We start from the raw sequence: 22,194 nt of genomic DNA on the forward strand, positions 1-22,194 counted from the left end.
TTGTATTTATTTTATTTTATTTCATTTTTATGTGTATTTAATTTTTTAATTTTTATTTTTTAATTTTGTATTTATTTTATTTTATTTCATTTTTATGTGTATTTCAAAAAAAATATTCTTTTTTTAATTTTCTTTTTTTAATTTGTTTTACTGTTCTGTATTTAATTTTATTTGTATTTTTTATTTTTATTTTTTTATTTAATTTATTGTATTTCATTTTTATTTATATTTATTTATTTTATCAACTCAACTGCACTTTAAAACAGCCCTCGCTGTACGTGTTTTGCATGTTGTAATTTGCATTATTTTAATTATAATTGTAATTTATATATATATTAGTTTTTACTGTATTCTATTTGATTTTTTTTGTTTATTTTTTAATTTTAATTTTGTATTTATTTTATTTTATTTCATTTGTATGTGTATTTTAATGTTGTATTTTTCTTTTTTTAATTTTAATTGTTTATTTATTTTACTGTACTGTATTTCATTATTATTTTTTATTTTTTGTTTTTTTATTTATTTTATTGTGTTGTATTTCGGTTTTATTGGTATTTTTTAATGTTAATGTATTTATTTTACTGTACTGTATTTCTTTTTTATTTGTATTTGTATTTTTTATTTTTTGGTTTTTAGTTATTTTATTTATTTATTTATATTTATTTTATTGTATTTTTTGTTTATTTTTATAAGTATTTTTATAAGTAGTTTTTTAAGTTTTTTTATTGTTATTGTTATTTTTATTGTTATTGTTATTTTTATTTTTAGTGTTTTATTTATTTTATTGTATTATATATTCTTTTCATTTATTTTTATTTTATTATATTATATTTCATTTTTTATATATCAACATATGTCACCCCTGTATTTTTGCCCCCCAGGATTTAAAACCAAGAAAAGATGACGTCTACAAGGAATTGGAGCGCTAAGCAAAGAGAAGCATTACATCACCTACGTGTGTCTGTGTGATTGTGTGTGTATGTTATTATGCGTGCGTGTTAGTTCGCATGTCAAATATGTATTTGTGACATCACCCTGGCATTCTCCTCACCCAGCCTGCACATCACGCTGACACGGTGGCACAATATGGCGTCACGCGCTGACGGGCAACGCTCCAGCGCCCTCGTTGTTGTTTGTGTTGCTGTCTCGACGTTTGTGCGTTTATGTGTGTCGAAAGCCAAATAACACTTTTTATTTCATTTTATTTATTTATTGTGTCGCCCCCATCCTGCTGTCACATCTGTTTGCCTGAATTCAACAGCAGGGGCGGGAACTGGATTTTATAATCGCCTTTTGAATAGACTGGAATAGAAATGGTATTCAAGTGTGTAGATGTTCTCAAGGGTTATGCTCATTTGTTGGTATGCCATGATGCAATTAGCAGTGATGAAAGAGCTTTTTATTTTTGTACAGAAAGGTACTCAATGTTGAAAGAGGAGACATCTTGTGCAAGCATAATTTAAAGGACAACCTACATCACTTTTTTGTTTCCTAACTGACATCAGAAAAACGTTTTATAGCATCTAAAATACCCAAAACACGCAGTATGATACTTTTAGTCAAGTGCAAAACACCAATAAAAATGATTTAAAGTGTCTAAAAAGTACTTCAATTTGAAACCGGAAGTGGCCAGTTTCAGAAGGTCCCGCCCCCATGTTCGTGATGTCACGCCAAGACGTCTTGCATTGCTGGAGAATGTTATGAATATGATTCAAATAGTTCTGAAGAAGAAAGCATACATGTATGCAATCGATTAAAGAATTTATTCCGTGTCATTTTGAGGCATTAGGGGTGGGAAATGTCGCACCCAAAAAGGCAGAACATGGCGACAAAGCCGTGTAAGGAATTAATCAGCCCGTTTCCACAGGCTGATTAATTCCTTACATGGAGCTTTGCCGCCCTCTTCTGCCTCTATGTGGTCCTACATGACATTTTCAGACCAAAGTACAGCAAAAGGCATTGACGTGATGGAAGGACTGCTACAATGTGTCCTTTTTTCGGTCAGGGGCGTTCCTTCAGTGACGTAACGTACGGACTCGTCACCAACTCAAAAACAAGACTTCCGGAATATTCAGCGCGAGTCTTAAAACGTAAAATATAGCTATATGTGGTGGAATCTTTGTAAAATACGCTCAGTAGAAGTCATTTGAAGACATTTTACAAACTATGGACACAAATTGTCCGGAGACGTCAGTTGTCCTTTAAATCAAAGATGTAAGTAAACTGCCTTCTGCCTTCATTTTCTCTAAAAACATGCACCAGCGTTCACTCAACCCGGAAGTAACTCAAATAGATAGAAAGCTTGTTAGCGAGGCAATCGTTAGATACCCAGCGAGCTAGATAGTGAATAGATAGCTGGCATGATAGCCAGCCAGATAGCTAGCTAGCCAGCCAGAGCTAATAGATAGCAAATAGCTAGCAAATGCTAATAATAATACATTTTAATTATACATGTATTGTCTGTTTTTTAGCCACGTTATTAATGCCTTGCACGCTGGGTCCGAGAGGACATTAATTTCATCTGTGCTGTATGTCATGCATATTAGCATATTTGAAAATAAATCTCTCAAGGTCACTTTAGTCATAGGATAAGTTTTTTTGCGGGTGAGCAGTGGCAGCCACACGTGCCAGCGTTCACTCAACCCAGAAGTAACTCAAATAAAAATAAATAAATAAAAAATGTGAAGTTTTTGTTTTGTGTTTTCTTTTGTCACTTTGTGTTGTTGTGCATCGTGTGGAACGGATACGGATTGTTTTTCAGCATTTTTTGACCACGACATTCATCAAGGAGGAGACTGTGCTGAGCGCTTGCGCCTTTTCGGCAGCATGAATATGCCAGTACTGTTTTTGAATGTGAGGAATGTCGGAGCCATTCGACTGCCATCGCTGGACACCAAAGGGGTCGTTGTGCTTTTTTTTGCACCTGTAATGGGCAGCATCTTCACAGCCCCGCTTTGTTTAGCGGAAGGGTCAGTGCTGTTGGGCAGTCTGCGGCTGGATGGATGCATGGCTTGAGGAACCCGCAATAAGAAGAAAGGAGCATCAGCACAGAGCGCCGATGCGTATGTGGAACGGTTGCGGCTTGGAATTGAAGCAGATTTATGTGGAACAGGAGATGTGAGGCAATCTCTTTTCGTCAATGGATGCTACAGCTGCGTGTTTGCTTTCAACATTTAGCTTGTAGTCGACGTGTACATTCCACCATGATGTCCCTGATCCACTGGTGGAAAGACGCTTTGATCATGAATGTCTCTCTGTGTCTTTGATTTGTCATATTGTCTCTATGCTGTCATATTATTTGTTATTTAGTTTGTTTTTTTGTTCTTTTGACTTCAAGACGGCGCCGCGAGAGTGGCTGCCTTTCCAGCAGCTCATGTATGTTGTTTTTCTACTTTCATTCCTTCCATCACTTTGCTGCTGTGAAATGTAAAATTCTCCACTGTGAGACCAATAAAGGCAAATCCAATCCAATAGATAGAAAGCTTACTAGCTAGGCAATCGTTAGCCAACAGATACCTAGCTAGATAGTGAATAGATAGCTTGCTAGATAGCCAGATAGCTAGCCTGCCAGAGCTAATAAATAGCAAATAGCTAGCAAATGATGATAATAATAATACATTTCATTTATAAGTGCCTTTCAAATCTCTCAAGGTCACTTTACAGTCACAGGTTAAGTTTTTCTGAGGGTGAATGAAGAACTATTTGCCTTCTTTTCAGGGCTCTCATTTGTGCTTTTGTTATTGTCTCTTTCCTGCTATAGCCCTTACGGTGTGTCCATAATGGAACCAATGGACATGTAAAGGAATAAAACTATTTTTATTAATTTCGTACGGTTTCCCCTTTTTCCGAAATATTCAAATTACCGACGTGAAATTTTCGCTCTCGCCGTTGGAAATTGTTTGTCCATCGCGAGCTTCCGTCTTTACCCCGGAAGTATGGCCGCCTGGTTCTGGCTTCGTTGTGTTTTCGGACCTCACCTGCGAAGAATTCATCGCCGCCCGGGCCAGATTTGGCCCGATGGACGACTGGATGGGACGGTAGGTGCACGCACGACTTTCCTCCTTCATTTTGGTACGGTTGACTCAGCAACCGGCAAGCGTTTAGTTGGCTGTTAGCTGAACATGTCCTTCCGGGCCGCTACCTGCATGAATTGTCAAATGTATCTCAATGAGCACTCGCTGACGTTTCAATAAGACGATTACGAGTTCATATAATGAATGAAACGAGGGTCATACTGCATTCACCTTAATTTGTATTATTATTATTGTTGTTTGCATGTGACGTTTGTCTGCTTTTTATCCACTTTACCCAATCTCAATGACATTCGTCTGCTCATGTAAACGTTAGCAGGATGTGCAACATAGTTTTGTTTTTTTGCATGGCGGGTGTTGAGTAACCAATTTTTAGTTAGTTCTCACCCTTTAAGGAAATGTCACATGAAGTGGTACAAATAGTAGGGATGTGACAAAATTGTTCAATAATAATTCATCACACATTTTCTAATAATATGTTCTATGACAAATAATAAGGAAAGAATGGAATTTTTAATTTTCGAAATATGAAGGGATTTTCTGCCTATAATTAGTTAAAAAAATTAAAAACTCTGACCGAGTTCTTTATTACAGTTTAAACTTCCTTAATTTTTGGCAGATCTTAACAAGTAAGGTACCATTGGAAAGCTTTTGAAATTCTAAACAAGAACAGAAAACACAAGAAAAGGTTTAAAATATAAATGAGAAAATATCAACGATCGAATGCAGGCATATTTTCGTCAGAAATCAAAAATGGCTGTCACTGAATACTAGGAAAGAAAATTGCGAGCTCTAGAGATGTATATGCCAATGCTTCTTTTTGCTTGAAACTTCGCAGTTATGGAGAAAAATATATATTCTAAAACTTCTATGAGGTATTAAAATACAACTGACTCACCTTTATAAACTGTAGTGTTAGCAAAAAGAGCATAAACTTCAATCATTTTTTTCCCCCCGTTTCATGTTGTCTTATTCGGAAATTTCAAGAACCAGCATGGAGGGAAACATGTAAAACGTCATCATAAACTGCATAGCTTGAAAAATCCCACGAAAAACGATTACGTACTTCACAAAAATGCAATGATATACGACTGCGAGTACAGAGTGCGCTCGGTTCACTGGACAGAAACAATTGCGGTGGAATATAGCTCACTGTAGCGTACCTACAAATAGTGGAAAAAAAAGTCTCAAACGCGGAGTATTGTACAAGATAAAAAAACATCAACAAATATATAAATAAACAATAATAAATAAATAAAATGACAACAAATCAACCCGCAAAAGCAACCGAATCTTCCTGCAATTTTCATCTAGGCAAATGTGTTTTTAACCGTCATATTATGTTGGGGGGAAAAAATCACATTGATTATGTTATGTGTGTTAAAATCCACACAAAACATTCAAATAATATGTGACATCAGCAACAACTGTTTCTGAGATGTTATAAACATATTTGAAAAGAGAGACAACATATTTTCTGTCCCATTGTGATATTTTAGAACTGTTTTGAAGAAAGGAAAAAGAAAGCATATCCAGTGCTTTAGTCAACGCAAAAACGGAAACTGGTAAATTTGACATAATAATAATAATAATAATAATAATAATAATAATAATAATAATAATACATTTCATTTATAAGTGCCTTTCAAAACTCTCAAGTTAACTTTATGAGGTTTAAGACTGCTTTTACCAAAGTTTTTCTTGACGAAAACATTAATTCCACGATTCGGGTGCAACAATGGTGTTTGTGTGATGATTGTTGAATATATATATTTTTTAAATTCAGGGATGGAACTACGAGCCTGGGAGTTTGGAGAAATACACCGACACCATTCTCGGTTGGGTCAGTATCAAGTGTTGTGTGACGTTATTGTGTTTGGTGTGCAATATTTGGGCCACCCTCAAAACAAAAGTGTCACAATGATGACATTTGAGGGGGGGGAAGCTTGCCAGAATAAAGTATTTTTTTTTTACTACTTTTCTTTGATTTGAATGTCATAGTATAGATGTTCATTCATTTATTTGTACAGGCAACATCCAACTTACGACCAGGTTCCGTCCCTATCAAACGGTCGTAAGTCAAAATGGTCATAAGTTGAAATCCATTCAAAATGTTGAATAGAGACTCGGTGCTGGACATTCCCCACTCTGGTGACCGACTCGTAAGTACGGGTGGTCGTAAGTCGCGTCGGTCGTAAGTCGGATGTTACCTGCATTTATTTGTAGTTATGTGTGTTTATGTGTTTGTTTATTTATTTTTTTCAATGATAATGATGTTTTTTTTGCGTGTTTCCACCAGGCTTCCGCTTTGTGGTATCTGTCCTACTGCAGCTCTCCCCTACTAGCTTGGTATCTGTATGGAAAAGGTCAGAAAAAAAGGGACTTGTTGTTGAAATTACTTTTTACACCAGAGATGCTCACACTTTTTCAGCACGTTTACTAATAATACATTTTATTCATGAGCGCCTTTCAAAACTCTCAAGGTTACTTTACAGTCACAGGATAAGTTTTTCTGTGGGTGAGCAGCGGCAGCCACACGCGCTAGCGTTCACTCAAACCGGAAGTAACTCGAATAGATAGGAAGCTAGCTAGCGTATAGATAGCTAATAAATAATAATAATATATTTCATTTATAAGCGCCTTTCAAAACTCTCAAGGACACTTTACAGTCACAGGATATTTTTTCTGCGGGTGAGCAGCGGCAGCCACACACGCCAGCGTTCACTCAACCTGCGAGTAACATAAAGTAAAAAAAAAAAAAAAGCGCTGCCGCTGCTCACCCACAGAAAAACTCATCCCGTGACTGCAAAGTGACCCAGAGACCCCCGAAAGGCGCCCATAAATGAAATGGATTATTTATTATTATTTGACAAATCGTATTAACTAAAGTCAGCAGGAACAAAATCTCGAACAAAAAGTCATCAGAACAATAATACATTTCAATTATTTATATTTATATTTATATTTATATTTATATGTATATTTATATTTATATTTATATTTATATTTATATTTATATACAGTGATACCTCAGCTTACGATCTTAATTGGTTCCCAGAAAGTGTGCGTAAGGCGAAAAGTTCGTCTGCCAAACATTTATTTCTCATATGAAACCATTAAAAATGAGAATAATCTGTTTCCAGGTCCCCATAAAACCTAATTTCCTACTAAATAAGTCTTAAAACTACACAAAATATACATTATTTTATGTATATTAAATGTGCTATTGTGTTGTAATTATGAAAAAAAACTGTACAGTATAATAAAGTCGTTTTATTTACCTTTATGATGGTAGTTTCAATGGATGATGAACTTCCAGGTTGATGTCTGATGATATCCGAGTGAAGTTGCCGTGCTTTCTCGGCGGTAATACCCTCACTCACACTGTCCCCTGCTAGCTGCTTTTCGTTAATGCAAATCAATAGAAGTTTTGTAACCTCTTGGATTGCCTGAAACCGTTGCTTAGACAACACAGAAACACCCGTAGCCACACGTAGCAAAGGTCGACTTAGCGTACTGGTCCTGGGACGCTAAGTCACACAAACGCACACCTCGTTCGTGTTTTTCGATGCTCTCCTTCTTCTGCTCGACTGTAATTTTCTTTTGTGTCCTCTTCGGTTGAACACTACGCTGCAGTGGGGCTTTTTTTAGTCCCATAATAGCAAAAGTACTCCACTTGATAACAAACCGCGTCTGCACTCAAAGGAAAAGGGGCGAAGAATACTTGTCCGCCAGCCACCGTGGCGCTGTTCTACCGTATGGTTTTGTGTTCATCCGCCAAAAACTAGTTCGTATGCCAAAATTATATTCTCGTCAATTTAATGTTCATAAGGCGCAAGGTTCGTGAGCTAAAGCATTCGTGAACTGAGTGTCAGAGATGTTCGATCGGACACTGCGGACAAAGACTCGAACCCAGAAAGATTGTCTTTATTGCTGGTAGGAGATGTAGCCATTCATGACAGACGTCTGAATTCTGCAGCCCTCTGCCAACCTATTTATTGTGAGTGTATGCAAATTAAAGTGATACATTAGTAAAACATAGTTTTCTTGATCAGAATACCACACCTCTTGAGTTCTAAGCGCGAACAGCTGTAAGCAATAAATCATTGTCTTTTCCATGAACTGATAAATTTGTAACCCTGCTAATGAGCTCTTCCTGTGAAGGAGTTTCAAGTCGTAAATTACTTCGGTGATAAAGGAGTTTCCCCAAGTCCTAAATTCTGTCCAAAGCCAGATCTCCTAGATGAAGATGACAGTTTAACTTGCTGTGTCTGTTGACCTCAGATTGACCCCAGGTTGTCTGTGCTTCAATTGCGTATTCGAATCACACATGTTGAATAAGCATATAACAGCGTGAAACTTTTAAATATGATAACTTCTTATTCCGTCTAATTTCTATCACTGAAGTATCGCTGTTTTCGGAATTCGTTACACAATAATATACTAATGTGTTTTTTTTTAGGCTACATCTGCAGCAGTAAATTGGTACCAATGAGTCAGTACGTGGCGACGACGTTGCTGTGTCTCATCGCCATGGCGTGTCTCCGAGGTGAGGCCGATGGACCTTTTCACGGTGTTAGCGAAGAGTCGTAGCGCACGCTATGTCTCCTTCCAAAAAGGGATCCCATCCAACAACCGTTTGACATTCTTGTTCACTGTCCCTCGAGGCTCGGGAAGATGGAAGAACGCTCAGTATCTGGAATTTGTTTCCATTTTAGAGGAGGCAAAGAAGAATCCGTCGCCGGAGAGCAAGGTGCGCTTTTGCCGTTTTCATCCGGGTGGAATTGCCAAGTAAAAGATCTCCGTTTGCGGGTTTCTCTTTCTTGTAGAAGAAGCTGAGATGCTACAATTTTGACTTCTCGCATTGGCCTGCTGATTTCAACTGGAACGAAGTCAACAATCCGTAAGCGTGCGTGTGTATGTGTGCGTGTACCTGCGCGTATTAGCGATCTTTGTTTGCACTCTCGTGGACTCACCGATACTTCGATGAAAAGAGCTATCGAAGCAGAGGTCTGGCACCGCCACCTCTGGACATTAAGGAAATTTATATACAGTTATACCATGGCTTACAAACTTAATTAGTTCCCGGACAGAGTGTGTAAGGCGAAAAGTGTGTATCCCAAAAATTAATTTCCCATAGGAAACCATTAAAATGAGAATGATCCGTTCCCAGGTCCTCATATAACATAATTTTCTACATTTTCTAAGCCTTAAAACTACACAAAATATACCTTATTTTATGTCATGAATGTGCTATGGTATTATAATTTAAGAAATAAACTGTACTGTATAATAAAGTCATTTTATTGACCTTTGTGATGGTCATTGATGGCTTGATGGAATGGAGTGGCCGGTTTCATCAGCATTAAACACTTGATGAGGAACGTAGCCTTCTTCTTTCACCATCTTGATCCATTGTAGGTGCTTTCTCTGCGATAATTTTACCTTGTTCCTCATCAATTGTGTTCTGTTTAGCTGGGTTTGCTAGCTTTTTGCATCAAGTGTACAGATGGCTTTTGCGGGTTATTTTTGGAGCCTGATTGATGGGAATTTTAACCTTGCAGTCTACACTCTGCCTTTGAACTATCAAAGTTGAAACTCTCTCACTGTCGTCTGCCTGCCTCTTTAATTTTTAAAACACCTCCCCTCACTGCTGCGTTCTTGACCAATCGTTTGCGAACGACACATCACTCGTTGTGGCGCTCCGTGTGTATCCCGAAAAATAGTTCGTACGCCAGGGTAAAATTTTCATAAATGTAACATTCATAAACCGCAAAGTTCGTAAGCCAAGGCGTACGTTAAATTTCAACAAACAGGAATGACACACTGTCCAACTGTTTCACGACAGCACCAACGACTGGCAAGGAGGACTTATTTTGATATTTTTTGGGGGGGATTTGCGCAACAGGAAGTCCAGCAAGGCCGGCGTGTCCCTTCTGAAGCACCAACCGCGCCCGAGGGGAGCGGCGTACAGCGTCCTGCGCTCCGTCCGCGCTTTGTTCTGCCACGTCGTCAGGTGCGTTTGTTTTGTTTTTTCACTTCCTGGTCTTACTTGCCGTTTGCCTTTGACCTCCCCTCCCCCAGTTACCTCATCGTGCATTCCTTCGGGAGGAGGATGCTCTACCCGGGCTCATTGGGACTGTTGCAAAAAGCCATGAGGCCCATGCTGGAGCAAGGCCAGGCTAAGCTCATCGAGAGGGTAAAGCGTCACGCGCCGCCGTCGACTGGAAATCACTGACCGGGGTCTTTTGTTTTTGTTTTTAATACCCCATCTCAGTGGTTCTTAACTCATTCACTGCCATTCACAAATTTATTGAATTGAAAATATGACGTATAGCGCCGTTCCCGAATTTGTTCGGATTTTGTTTTTTCTTGCTTGGGTGCCAATAAAGCGCTGGTCAGACCTCCGGCTATGCTTTTCCCTTCCACGAGGGGGCAGCAGTTCCATTTGTTTTCCATGTTAGCGCTTTGTTCCAGCTTCCGCTGTTGTTAAAGCGCTATATAGACCAATATTGTATGTATTACATTGTATTTTATCCAGCTGCCCTCATTTCAAGCTCATATAACTCCAAACGCATATAACTTGGGAATTAACTCTTTTGTCCTTATGAAAAAAAAAAAAAAAAACGACAAAACGGTCGTAAGTCAAACGGTCGTAAATCGAAATGCATTCAAAACAGCTGACGCAAGGTTTATACGACAGGATAGTATACAATGTCAATCTGTTGTTTTCTATTGATTCAATAATTGAATGTTTATATTGTCCTAAAAGTCAATATTCTGTGGGTCTTGTAATTTGAGTGACAATGACAAAACCTCTGGCACAGGAGTGGACACATTTTTTTGCACATTGTCTGGCAGTGAAAGAGTTAAAAACAGAAAAAAAAGTACATTTTGTGAAATAAGTTGTTTTTTTGGTACGACATCCAATCACGGCAGTCACGCGGTGACTGATTAGACATGCATAAAAAAAAAACCTGTCATCGGATCTTCACCGATCAGCCCCAAATCCAAATCATCCAATCAAGACCACCTTCATGAAACTAAAAATGAAACAATTAAAAAAAAAAACTATCGCTCACAGTTTGACGGCGAGAGGAACAAGCTGGTGGCCTGCGACGGCAACGAGATCGACACCTTGTTTGTCGACCGAAGGAGACATGGAGGGTCCAAGGCCCACACGCTGGTGAATGAATCACTTACTGGGTGTATGGGAGTGGGAGTGGGAGTGCATTCCGAATGAGGGAGTGGGAGTCGGACTGAAAGTGGGAGTGGGAGTGCCTTCCCAATGTGAGAGTGGCAGTGGGAGTGCGTGCCTTCCAAATGAGTTACTGGGAGTTGGCGTGAGAGTGGGAGTCGGAGTGGGAGTGCCTTCCAAATGAGTTACTTGGAGTGGGATTTAGAGTGGGAGTGAGAGTCGGAGCGGGAGTGCCTTCCGAATGAGGGAGTGGGAGTCGGAGTGAGAGTGGGAGTCGGAGTGGGAGTGCCTTCCAAATGAGTTACTTGGAGTGGGATTTAGAGTGGGAGTGAGAGTCGGAGCGGGAGTGCCTTCCGAATGAGGGAGTGGGAGTCGGAGTGAGAGTGGGAGTGGGAGTGGGGGTGCCTTCCGAATGAGTTACTGGGAGTGCGAGTGCCTTTCAAATGAGTTACAGTGATACCTTGGCTTACGAACGTAATTGGTTCCAAGATCTAGTGTGTAAGGCAAAAAGTGTGTATTCCAAACATTAATTTCCCATAGGAAACCATTAAAACGAGAATAATCCGTTCCCAGGTCTGTTCACTTTCTATTTTAATTTGCAGCTCTGTGTTTCTGTAACCCCCTCCCCCTCACTGCTGTGTTCTTGACCAATCACATCGCTTTAACCGAAGACTGGGGGCGGGGAATAGAGGACAAAAAAAAGTCCACTGCCATTGTTTGGAGAACGGGCTCGTTCGCGAACGACACATCACTCATTGTTGTGCTCTGTATGTATTCCGAAAAATAGTTTGTATGCCACGATTAAATTCTCGTGAACTTAACGTTTGTAAGCCGAAAAGATCGTTAGCCAAGGCGTTTGTAAGCCAAGGTGTCACTGTACTGGGAGTGAGAGTGAGAGTGGGAGTGCCTTCTGAATGATATGTTCTTGTGTGTTTCCACCTCCTCCAGGTCATCTGCTGCGAGGGTAACGCCGGCTTCTACGAGGTGGGGTGTATGAACACCCCGTTGGAGGGTGAGAACCAATCGTCGCGCACGTTCACCATTCATCATTTCCAGTTTTGCAGCAGACCGAACTCATCATGTTGCGTTTGATGCGCTCCGCAGGCGGCTACTCTGTCCTGGGCTGGAACCACCCGGGCTTCGGAGGCAGCACGGTAAAGCGTTGTGGTTTTCTGGGGTTGGCAGAGGGAGTCCAAAATGTCCAACCTTGGCGATTGTCTTTGTTGCGTGTCGCAGGGCATTCCCTTCCCTCAGAACGAAGCCAACGCCATGGATGCCGTCATCCAGTTTGCCATGCACAGGTTGCGCTTTCAGCTCGCTGACATCGTGGTTTACGCCTGGTCCATTGGCGGCTTTACAGGTAGCGCAACGTCACGTTTGTCAGGAAAACTTATTATCGTAAGAAATCACTACAGTAAAGTCTCATTATATCGATATCGGATATATCGATAGTCCCGGTTATATCGATACTATTTCTATGCACGCACGGAGAAAATTACATGCAAACAGGGTCGGATATATCGATAGTCCCTGTTATATCGATATTTTTTCGGACTCCCTTGAATATCGATATAACGAGACTTTACTGTATAATAAAGTCGTTTTATTTACCTTTGTGATGGTCGTTGATGGCTTGGTGGAATGGAGTGGCTATCTGACAAATAACCCGTACGAGCCATCTGTACACGTGATGCAAAAACCAACCTATCAACCCAGCTAAACAGAACACAATTGATGAAGAACTAGGTAAAATTACCGCAGAGAAAGCACGGCGACTTCACTTGTCAAGAGGCAACCTGGAAGTTCGTGATCCATTGATGATTTCAAGGCTAACCACGGATGGTTAAGCGTCGTACAGGGATTCATAGTGTCATTCGTCATGGTGAGGCTGCCAGTTCTGACGATAAAGCTGCCTAGGTTTACAAGGAATCATTCCTCAGAGCCTGATTGATAGGATATTTTAATCTTGCAGTCTACACTCTGCCTTTGAACGATCAATAAAGTTGAAAGCGTCCAAATTTCACTGTTTTCTATCCATTTTCTCACTCTCTATCTCCGTCGTCTGTCTATCTATTTTTAGTTGCAGCTCTGTTTTCTGTAACCCCCCCTACTACTGCGTTCTTGACCAATCATGTGCAGCTTTAACCAAAGACTGGGCGGGGAATAGAGGACAAAAAAAAAGTCGCCTGCCATTTCCTTGTTAGGGGAACGGCTCATTGGCAAACGACACATTGTGGCGCTCCGTGTGTTTCCCGAAAAATAGTTCGTATGCCAAGATTAAATACTTGTGAATGTAACGTTTGTAAGCCAAAAAGTTCGTTAGCCAAGGCATTCGTAAGCCGAGGTATCAATGTATGTAGAACACACTAGGAATTTGTCTCCGGGAGAACACTAGTATCATCATTAAAAAAAAATGCAAATAGGCACTATACCATTATTTGGGTTACTGTTACTGGATTTGATTTGCATGGAGCAGTAGCGCCTGCCTGAGGAGAGTCGCTGGAGAAGGTGGTGGGCAGGGTCGGAGGGTCCAGTCGGTTTTTACGCGTCCTCGCTTCGATTCTTGTAGTGTGAGAGTGGGTATTTCAGGTTTTTGCTTAATTTTTGTATTTTTAATTTTTTTTGGTTGTCTTGAAGTTTCGCAAAATATGAGCTATGTTATGATTTGGGAACTCTGGGCTACAATTTTTCATATTTTGCAAATTTTCCCCAAAATTCTCACCCCAAAACATAAATCAACAAATTAAAAAAAAAAACACTCCCTGCTTTTACCATAGCTAGTTGGGCGGTGATGTCATACCCCGAGATCAAGGCGGTGGTGCTGGACGCTTCCTTTGATGACCTTCTACCTCTGGCCCTCAAGGTCATGCCCGAAAGCTGGGGTGAGTGCTTCTTCCGGTGGGGGGAGGTCGCTTGACCTCGGAGCCCGCTCACCCGTCCCGCTTTTTCGCCGCTAGGGCCGCTGGTTCATTTCACGGTGCGGCAGTACATCAACCTCAACGTTTCCGAGCAGCTTCTCAAGTGAGTGCAACGAAGTGCTTTGGAAGTCGAGGTGCAGATGTTTAAGAAAAGCGTGTGTCATCCGCTCAGATACCAAGGACCCGTCCTGCTCGTGCGCAGGACCAGAGATGAGATCATCACCACCACGTAAGGCTCACTCTGAATATTTCCCTTTTTTAAATTTAACACATCATAAAATGTACTAGTGTTAGGGTTTAGGGTTAGGCTAGCCTTCAGGGTTAGGGTTAGATGGGGTTAGGTGTTAGGCTAGGGTTAGGGTTAGTTAGGTATATGGTGGGTTGGAGTTCGGTGTTAGGGTTGGGTTAGAGGGTTAGTGTTATGGTACTGGTTTGGTTTAGGGTTTAGGCTTAAGTTAGGGGTTAGGGTTAGATAGGGTTAGCGGTTAGGTTAGGGTTCGTGGTTAGGGTTAGTTAGATAGGTATTTAGTGGGTTAGGCGTTAGGGTTGGGTAGGGTTGATAGGGTTATGAGTTAGGGTTTAGGGTTCCGGATAGGGTTCAGGGTTAGAGGTTAGGGTTAGTTAGATGGTATATAGAGGGGTGGGATTAGGTGTTCGGGCATTAGGGTTAGGGTTTGGGGTTAGGTTTAGTGTTGGGATTTGAGTTAGGGTTCTGGTTAGGGGAGTTAGGATTAGTGGGTTATGGTTAGGGGGTTAGATTTAGGGGTTAGGGTTAGATAGGGTTAGGAGTTAAGGTTAGGGTCTAGGGTTAGGAGTGAAGGTTAGGGTTTAGGGTTAGGCTTACGGTTAGGGTTTAGGGCAGGGGTGTCAGTCATTTTTTGCCGCAGGCCACTTTGTAGTTATGGTTTCCTCTTGAGGGCCGTTATGAATTTGGGGTAGCCATTAGAATGTTTCATCTCCTCCGCATATTATATATAGAGCGCACAACAAATTAATGAATAACTAGTTTTCAAACCTAAAGTCAAGAATAATGACTGTTATTGTGGTTTCCATCAAAAAATATGACATTTTGCTTCGGATTTTAGCAAGCATCATGGATTTTCACAAATTTGATTTGCTTTCGCGGGCTGAAAAAAACTGATGTGGCGGGCCGGATTTGACCCCCCGGCCTTGACTTTGACACCATGGGTTCGGGTTTAAGGTTAGGGTTAGGATTAGGATTAAGGTTAGGGTTACGGTTAGGGGTTAGATAGAAAGATAAATAGAAAGTAAATAAAAGGTAAATAGAAAGTCATAGATAGTAATGGATAGTAAAAGATAGTCATTAATAGATAGTATTAGATATTTAATAAAAATCATATTTATCTATAGCTAACAAAACAAAATAGCAAAATACAATATATCCATGTGAAACAATTTCAGTGACATTTTTTCTTCATGTAATCCACTTTCAAAAATGCTTTACAAATATGTTCAAAATAATACATATAATTTTATCTAAACATTCAGATGAGTTATAATATTTTTTCACTTGTTTTTTTGCTGTGCAGGAGTCCCGTTGACGTCGCGTCCAATCGAGGAAACAACCTCCTGCTCAATCTACTGGAGTTCAGGTGTGCCCTGCGCTGCGCCTGCACTCTTCCGAAAGTAGCCCACGGCCGCTAACGCGCGTGTCACCTTGCTAGGTATCCTAAAATAATGACCTCGGAAGTCTTGGACGTGGTCCAACAATGGCTGCGTGCTTCCACCCACAGAGAAGAAGGTAACCCACACTTTTCATTCACCGTCCCCATCTAGTGGTCAGCGGTGGAATCGCACACCAAAATAAACATCAAAACGGGAGTGAATCGTCGCGACGAATGCTAAATCGCTAACAGAACTAACCGGTATGCAATTTGTCTGCGCGTAGCGTCCGTGTACAGCGGCTACCAGGTGGACGACGATTGGTGCGTGTCCGTCTTGCAGTCGTACGGCGGTGACGTCGACGTCAAATTTCCTTGGAATTATGGTGAGAGCGTCTTCGTCGTTCTCCATATTCGGCCAAACGTGTCACTTCCTGTCTCTTCCTGTCTCGCCCAGGTGATCATATGACCATCCGAGAGAAGCAACAATTGGCTCTTTTCCTGGTAACAAAATTACATCTATCTATCTATCTATCTATCTATCTATCTATCTATCTATCTATCTATCTATCTATCTATCTATCTATCTATCTATCTATCTATCTATCTATCTATCTATCTATCTATCTACCTAGCTAGATAGTTATCTAGCTATCTAGCTAGCTATTGATCATTTTAATTCTCACATGTTACCATGGCAACCATCTATCTCACCTGTGCTCCGGGCTCTCCCGTTTGCTGTAATATATTTCCATGGTCGCCCGGACTTGCCTTATTGAAGTCATTTAACATGAAAGGAGTGGCATGGCGTCCATTATGCAGGGGATGAGAAGGACAAATGAGAAAAAAGTCTGAAGAAGAAGGCGGGGGTGGGGGGCGTATGTATGTATGTATGTATGTATGTGTGTGTGTGTGTGTGTGTGTGTGTGTGTGTGTATGTATGTCAGTATGTATGTGTGTATGTGAGTATGTATGCATGTATGTGTATGTATGTATGTAAGTGTATGTATGTATGTATGTGAGTATGTATGTGTGTATGTATGTATGTGTGTATGTATGTATGTGAGTATGTATGTATGTGTGTGTGTGTGTGTGTGTATGTGTGTATGTGAGTATATATGTGTGTATGTGAGTATGTATGTATGCATGTATGTGTATGTATGTATGTATGTATGTATGTATGTATGTGAGTGTATGTATGTATGTGTGTATGTATGTATGTATGTGAGTGTATGTATGTATGGATGTATGTATGGGAGTGTATGTATGTATGTATGTATGTATGTATGTATGTATGCATGTATGCATGTGTAGCCGAAAAAACGACCATGTATAGTAAGGCGTTTTTGGACGAAAAAAACGACCATGTATAGTAAAGCGTTTTTGGACGAAAAAAACGACCATGTATAGTAAGGCGTTTTTAGCCGAAAAAAACGACTATGTATAGTAAGGCGTTTTTAGCCCAAAAAAACGACCATGTATAGTAAGGCATTTTTAGCCGAAAAAAAACGACCATGTATAGTAAGGCGTTTTTAGCCGAAAAAAACGACCATGTATAGTAAGGCGTTTTTAAGCAGAAAAAACGACTATGTATAGTAAGGCGTTTTTAGCCGAAAAAAATGACCATGTATAGTAAGGCGTTTTTAAGCAGAAAAAACGACTATGTATAGTAAGGCATTTTTAGCCGAAAAAAAACACCATGTATAGTAAGGCGTTTTTAGCCGAAAAAAACGACCATGTATAGTAAGGCGTTTTTAGCCGAAAAAAACGACCATGTATAGTAAGGCGTTTTTAGCCGAAAAAAATGACCATGTATAGTAAGGCGTTTTTAAGCAGAAAAAACGACTATGTATAGTAAGGCATTTTTAGCTGAAAAAAAACACCATGTATAGTAAGGCGTTTTTGGCCGAAAAAAACGACCATGTATAGTAAGGCGTTTTTAAGCAGAAAAAACGACCATGTATAGTAAGGCGTTTTTAAGCAGAAAAAACGACTATGTATAGTAAGGCATTTTTAGCCGAAAAAAAACACCATGTATAGTAAGCCGTTTTTAGCCGAAAAAAACGACCATGTATAGTAAGGCATTTTTAGCCGAAAAAAAACACCATGTATAGTAAGGCGTTTTTAGCCGAAAAAAACGACCATGTATAGTAAGGCGTTTTTAGCCGAAAAAAACGACCATGTATAGTAAGGCGTTTTTAGCCGAAAAAACGACCATGTATAGTAAAGCGTTTTTAGCCGAAAAAACGACCATGTATAGTAAGGCGTTTTTAGCCGAAAAAAACGACCATGTATAGTAAGGCATTTTTAGCCGAAAAAAAAACACCATGTATAGTAAGGCGTTTTTAGCCGAAAAAAACGACCATGTATAGTAAGGCGTTTTTAGCCGAAAAAACGACCATGTATAGTAAAGCGTTTTTAGCCGAAAAAACGACCATGTATAGTAAGGCGTTTTTAAGCAGAAAAAACGACTATGTATAGTAAGGCGTTTTTAGCCGAAAAAAACGACCATGTATAGTAAGGCGTTTTTAGCCGAAAAAAATGACCATGTATAGTAAGGCGTTTTTAAGCAGAAAAAAACGACTATGTATAGTAAGGCATTTTTAGCCGAAAAAAAAACACCATGTATAGTAAGGCGTTTTTAGCCCCAAAAAACGACCATGTATAGTAAGGCGTTTTTGGCCGAAAAAAACGACCATGTATAGTAAGGCGTTTTTGGACGAAAAAAACGACCATGTATAGTAAAGCGTTTTTGGACGAAAAAAACGACCATGTATAGTAAGGCGTTTTTAGCCGAAAAAAACGACTATGTATAGTAAGGCGTTTTTAGCCCAAAAAAACGACCATGTATAGTAAGGCATTTTTAGCCGAAAAAAAACCACCATGTATAGTAAGGCGTTTTTAGCCGAAAAAAACGACCATGTATAGTAAGGCGTTTTTAAGCAGAAAAAACGACTATGTATAGTAAGGCGTTTTTAGCCGAAAAAAATGACCATGTATAGTAAGGCGTTTTTAAGCAGAAAAAACGACTATGTATAGTAAGGCATTTTTAGCCGAAAAAAAACACCATGTATAGTAAGGCGTTTTTAGCCGAAAAAAACGACCATGTATAGTAAGGCGTTTTTAGCCGAAAAAAACGACCATGTATAGTAAGGCGTTTTTAGCCGAAAAAAATGACCATGTATAGTAAGGCGTTTTTAAGCAGAAAAAACGACTATGTATAGTAAGGCATTTTTAGCTGAAAAAAAAACACCATGTATAGTAAGGCGTTTTTGGCCGAAAAAAACGACCATGTATAGTAAGGCGTTTTTAAGCAGAAAAAACGACCATGTATAGTAAGGCGTTTTTAAGCAGAAAAAACGACTATGTATAGTAAGGCATTTTTAGCCGAAAAAAAACACCATGTATAGTAAGCCGTTTTTAGCCGAAAAAAACGACCATGTATAGTAAGGCATTTTTAGCCGAAAAAAAACACCATGTATAGTAAGGCGTTTTTAGCCGAAAAAAACGACCATGTATAGTAAGGCGTTTTTAGCCGAAAAAAACGACCATGTATAGTAAGGCGTTTTTAGCCGAAAAAACGACCATGTATAGTAAAGCGTTTTTAGCCGAAAAAACGACCATGTATAGTAAGGCGTTTTTAGCCGAAAAAAACGACCATGTATAGTAAGGCATTTTTAGCCGAAAAAAAAACACCATGTATAGTAAGGCGTTTTTAGCCGAAAAAAACGACCATGTATAGTAAGGCGTTTTTAGCCGAAAAAAACGACCATGTATAGTAAGGCGTTTTTAGCCGAAAAAACGACCATGTATAGTAAAGCGTTTTTAGCCGAAAAAACGACCATGTATAGTAAGGCGTTTTTAAGCAGAAAAAACGACTATGTATAGTAAGGCGTTTTTAGCCGAAAAAAACGACCATGTATAGTAAGGCGTTTTTAGCCGAAAAAACGACCATGTATAGTAAAGCGTTTTTAGCCGAAAAAACGACCATGTATAGTAAGGCGTTTTTAAGCAGAAAAAAACGACCATGTATAGTAAGGCATTTTTAAAACGACCATACGTACGGCTAATCGCTTTCCATGAATGAATACCAAGGCAAACGTAAAAGAGTCGCCGATTGCATGAAATGGTTCGCTCACTTAAGCTTTGCGTCATCGTGTCACATACATACATACATACATACATACATACATACATACATACATACATACATACATACATACATACATACATACATACATACATACATACATACATACATACATACATACATACATACATACATACATACATACATACATACATACATACATACATACATACATACATACATACATACATACATACATACATACATACATACATACATACATACATACATACATACATACATACATACATACATACATACATACATACATACATACATACATACATACATACATACATATACATACATACATACATACATACATACATACATACATACATACATACATACATACATACATACATACATACATACATACATACATACATACATACATACATACATACATACATACATACATACATACATACATACATACATACATACATACATACATACATACATACATACATACATACATACATACATACATACATACATACATACATACATACATACATACATACATACATACATACATACATACATACATACATACATACATACATACATACATACATACATACATACATACATACATACATACATACATACATACATACATACATACATACATACATACATACATACATACATACATACATACATACATACATACATACATACATACATACATACATACATACATACATACATACATACATACATACATACATACATACATACATACATACATACATACATACATACATACATACATACATACATACATACATACATACATACATACATACATACATACATACATACATACATACATACATACATACATACATACATACATACATACATACATACATACATACATACATACATACATACATACATACATACATACATACATACATACATACATACATACATACATACATACATACATACATACATACATACATACATACATACATACATACATACATACATACATACATACATACATACATACATACATACATACATACATACATACATACATACATACATACATACATACATACATACATACATACATACATACATACATACATACATACATACATACATACATACATACATACATACATACATACATACATACATACATACATACATACATACATACATACATACATACATACATACATACATACATACATACATACATACATACATACATACATACATACATACATACATACATACATACATACATACATACATACATACATACATACATACATACATACAAATAAAATTTTTCTCTCTCCCTTTGGTGAAGGCTCGCAAGCACATGAGAAACTTTGAAACCACCCACTGCACTCCACTTCCTGCCTCAGAGTTCCACCTCCCATGGGAGCTGCTTTAAGGGAAAAAGAAAATGGCGTCCGCCTCGGCACCATTTTGTGACTTGTTTAGTTGTTTTTATTTCTTTTTAATGTATTTTTTTAGTGGAGTACTGTTGTTCTGGTTACCCGCAAAAACAACTAAATTATGACATTTTTAATGATTGCATATTTTCCATCCTGAGCTACGTTTTGGGATTACAAATGGAATCATTCTGTTGTCTTGTCGTCGTCCCCACGACCAAATGAGCTGAATAAAAGTCTTTCAATTGGGGACTCATCTCTTCTGTGTGTTTTTTGGGAGGGGGGCTGTTTAAATATTGATCAGTTTCTGTAGAAAAGTACTTGGTATCATGCTAGAAAACCAACTCCCAGATACAAAATAAAGTATTGTAATAATACATTTCATTTATAAGCGCCTTTCAAAACTCTCAAGGTCACTTTACAGTCAGAGGATCATTTTTTCTGTGGGTGAGCAGCGGCAGCCACACGCGCCAGCGTTCACTCAACCCTGAAGTAACTCAAATACATAGAAAGCTAGCGAGATAACCATAGAGCTAATATGTAGAGAGCTTGATAGCCAGCTAAGAGATAGCTAGTAAAAAATAATAATAATTAGCAAATAGTAAATAGCTATCAAGCTAGGTAGTCAGCTAGCTAGCTAGATAGCTAAAAATTAGCATATAGACAGGAAAGATAGCTAGGTAGATAGTCGGCTAGATCGCCAGCTAGATAACTAAATAGCTGGATAAATAAAAAGAAGCAGCCACACACTCCAGTGTTCACTCAACCTGGAAGTAAGTCAAATAGAAAGCTAGCTAGCTAGCCAATAGCTAGCCAGCTAGATCGCGAGACAGCCAGATAGCTATATA

The 22,194-nt window shown here is 38.8% G+C and overlaps 2 protein-coding genes across 2 annotated transcripts in view; both read left to right on the forward strand.

Moving 5' to 3' along the window:
* The window catches only part of g6fl (g6f-like), a 23,272-nt gene extending 20,617 nt beyond the window's left edge, over positions 1–2,655 (forward strand). The window contains exon 13 of the mRNA XM_088998504.1: positions 882–2,655. Within this exon, the coding sequence (XP_088854630.1) occupies positions 882–929 (48 nt within the window). The 3' untranslated portion in view covers positions 930–2,655. The remainder of the gene's footprint in view (positions 1–881) is intronic.
* A 1,275-nt stretch (positions 2,656–3,930) lies between these two features.
* Positions 3,931–21,596, forward strand: abhd16a (abhydrolase domain containing 16A, phospholipase). Its single transcript, XM_088998690.1, has 20 exons — positions 3,931–4,037; positions 5,818–5,874; positions 6,331–6,397; positions 8,494–8,580; positions 8,699–8,784; positions 8,861–8,934; positions 9,940–10,047; positions 10,116–10,230; positions 11,116–11,217; positions 12,178–12,241; positions 12,334–12,383; positions 12,466–12,589; positions 14,007–14,111; positions 14,187–14,250; positions 14,320–14,376; positions 15,698–15,760; positions 15,833–15,909; positions 16,057–16,155; positions 16,227–16,273; positions 21,259–21,596. The coding sequence occupies exons 1-20, from the start codon at positions 3,936–3,938 to the stop codon at positions 21,343–21,345; spliced, it is 1,635 nt and encodes a 544-aa protein (XP_088854816.1). The 5' UTR covers positions 3,931–3,935; the 3' UTR covers positions 21,346–21,596.
* Positions 21,597–22,194: the final 598 nt, after the last annotated feature.

The sequence above is a fragment of the Hippocampus bargibanti genome, linkage group LG06 (genome assembly GCF_051943395.1).
Source record: "Hippocampus bargibanti isolate YZ-2025 linkage group LG06, ASM5194339v1, whole genome shotgun sequence".
NCBI classification, from domain to species: domain Eukaryota; kingdom Metazoa; phylum Chordata; class Actinopteri; order Syngnathiformes; family Syngnathidae; genus Hippocampus; species Hippocampus bargibanti.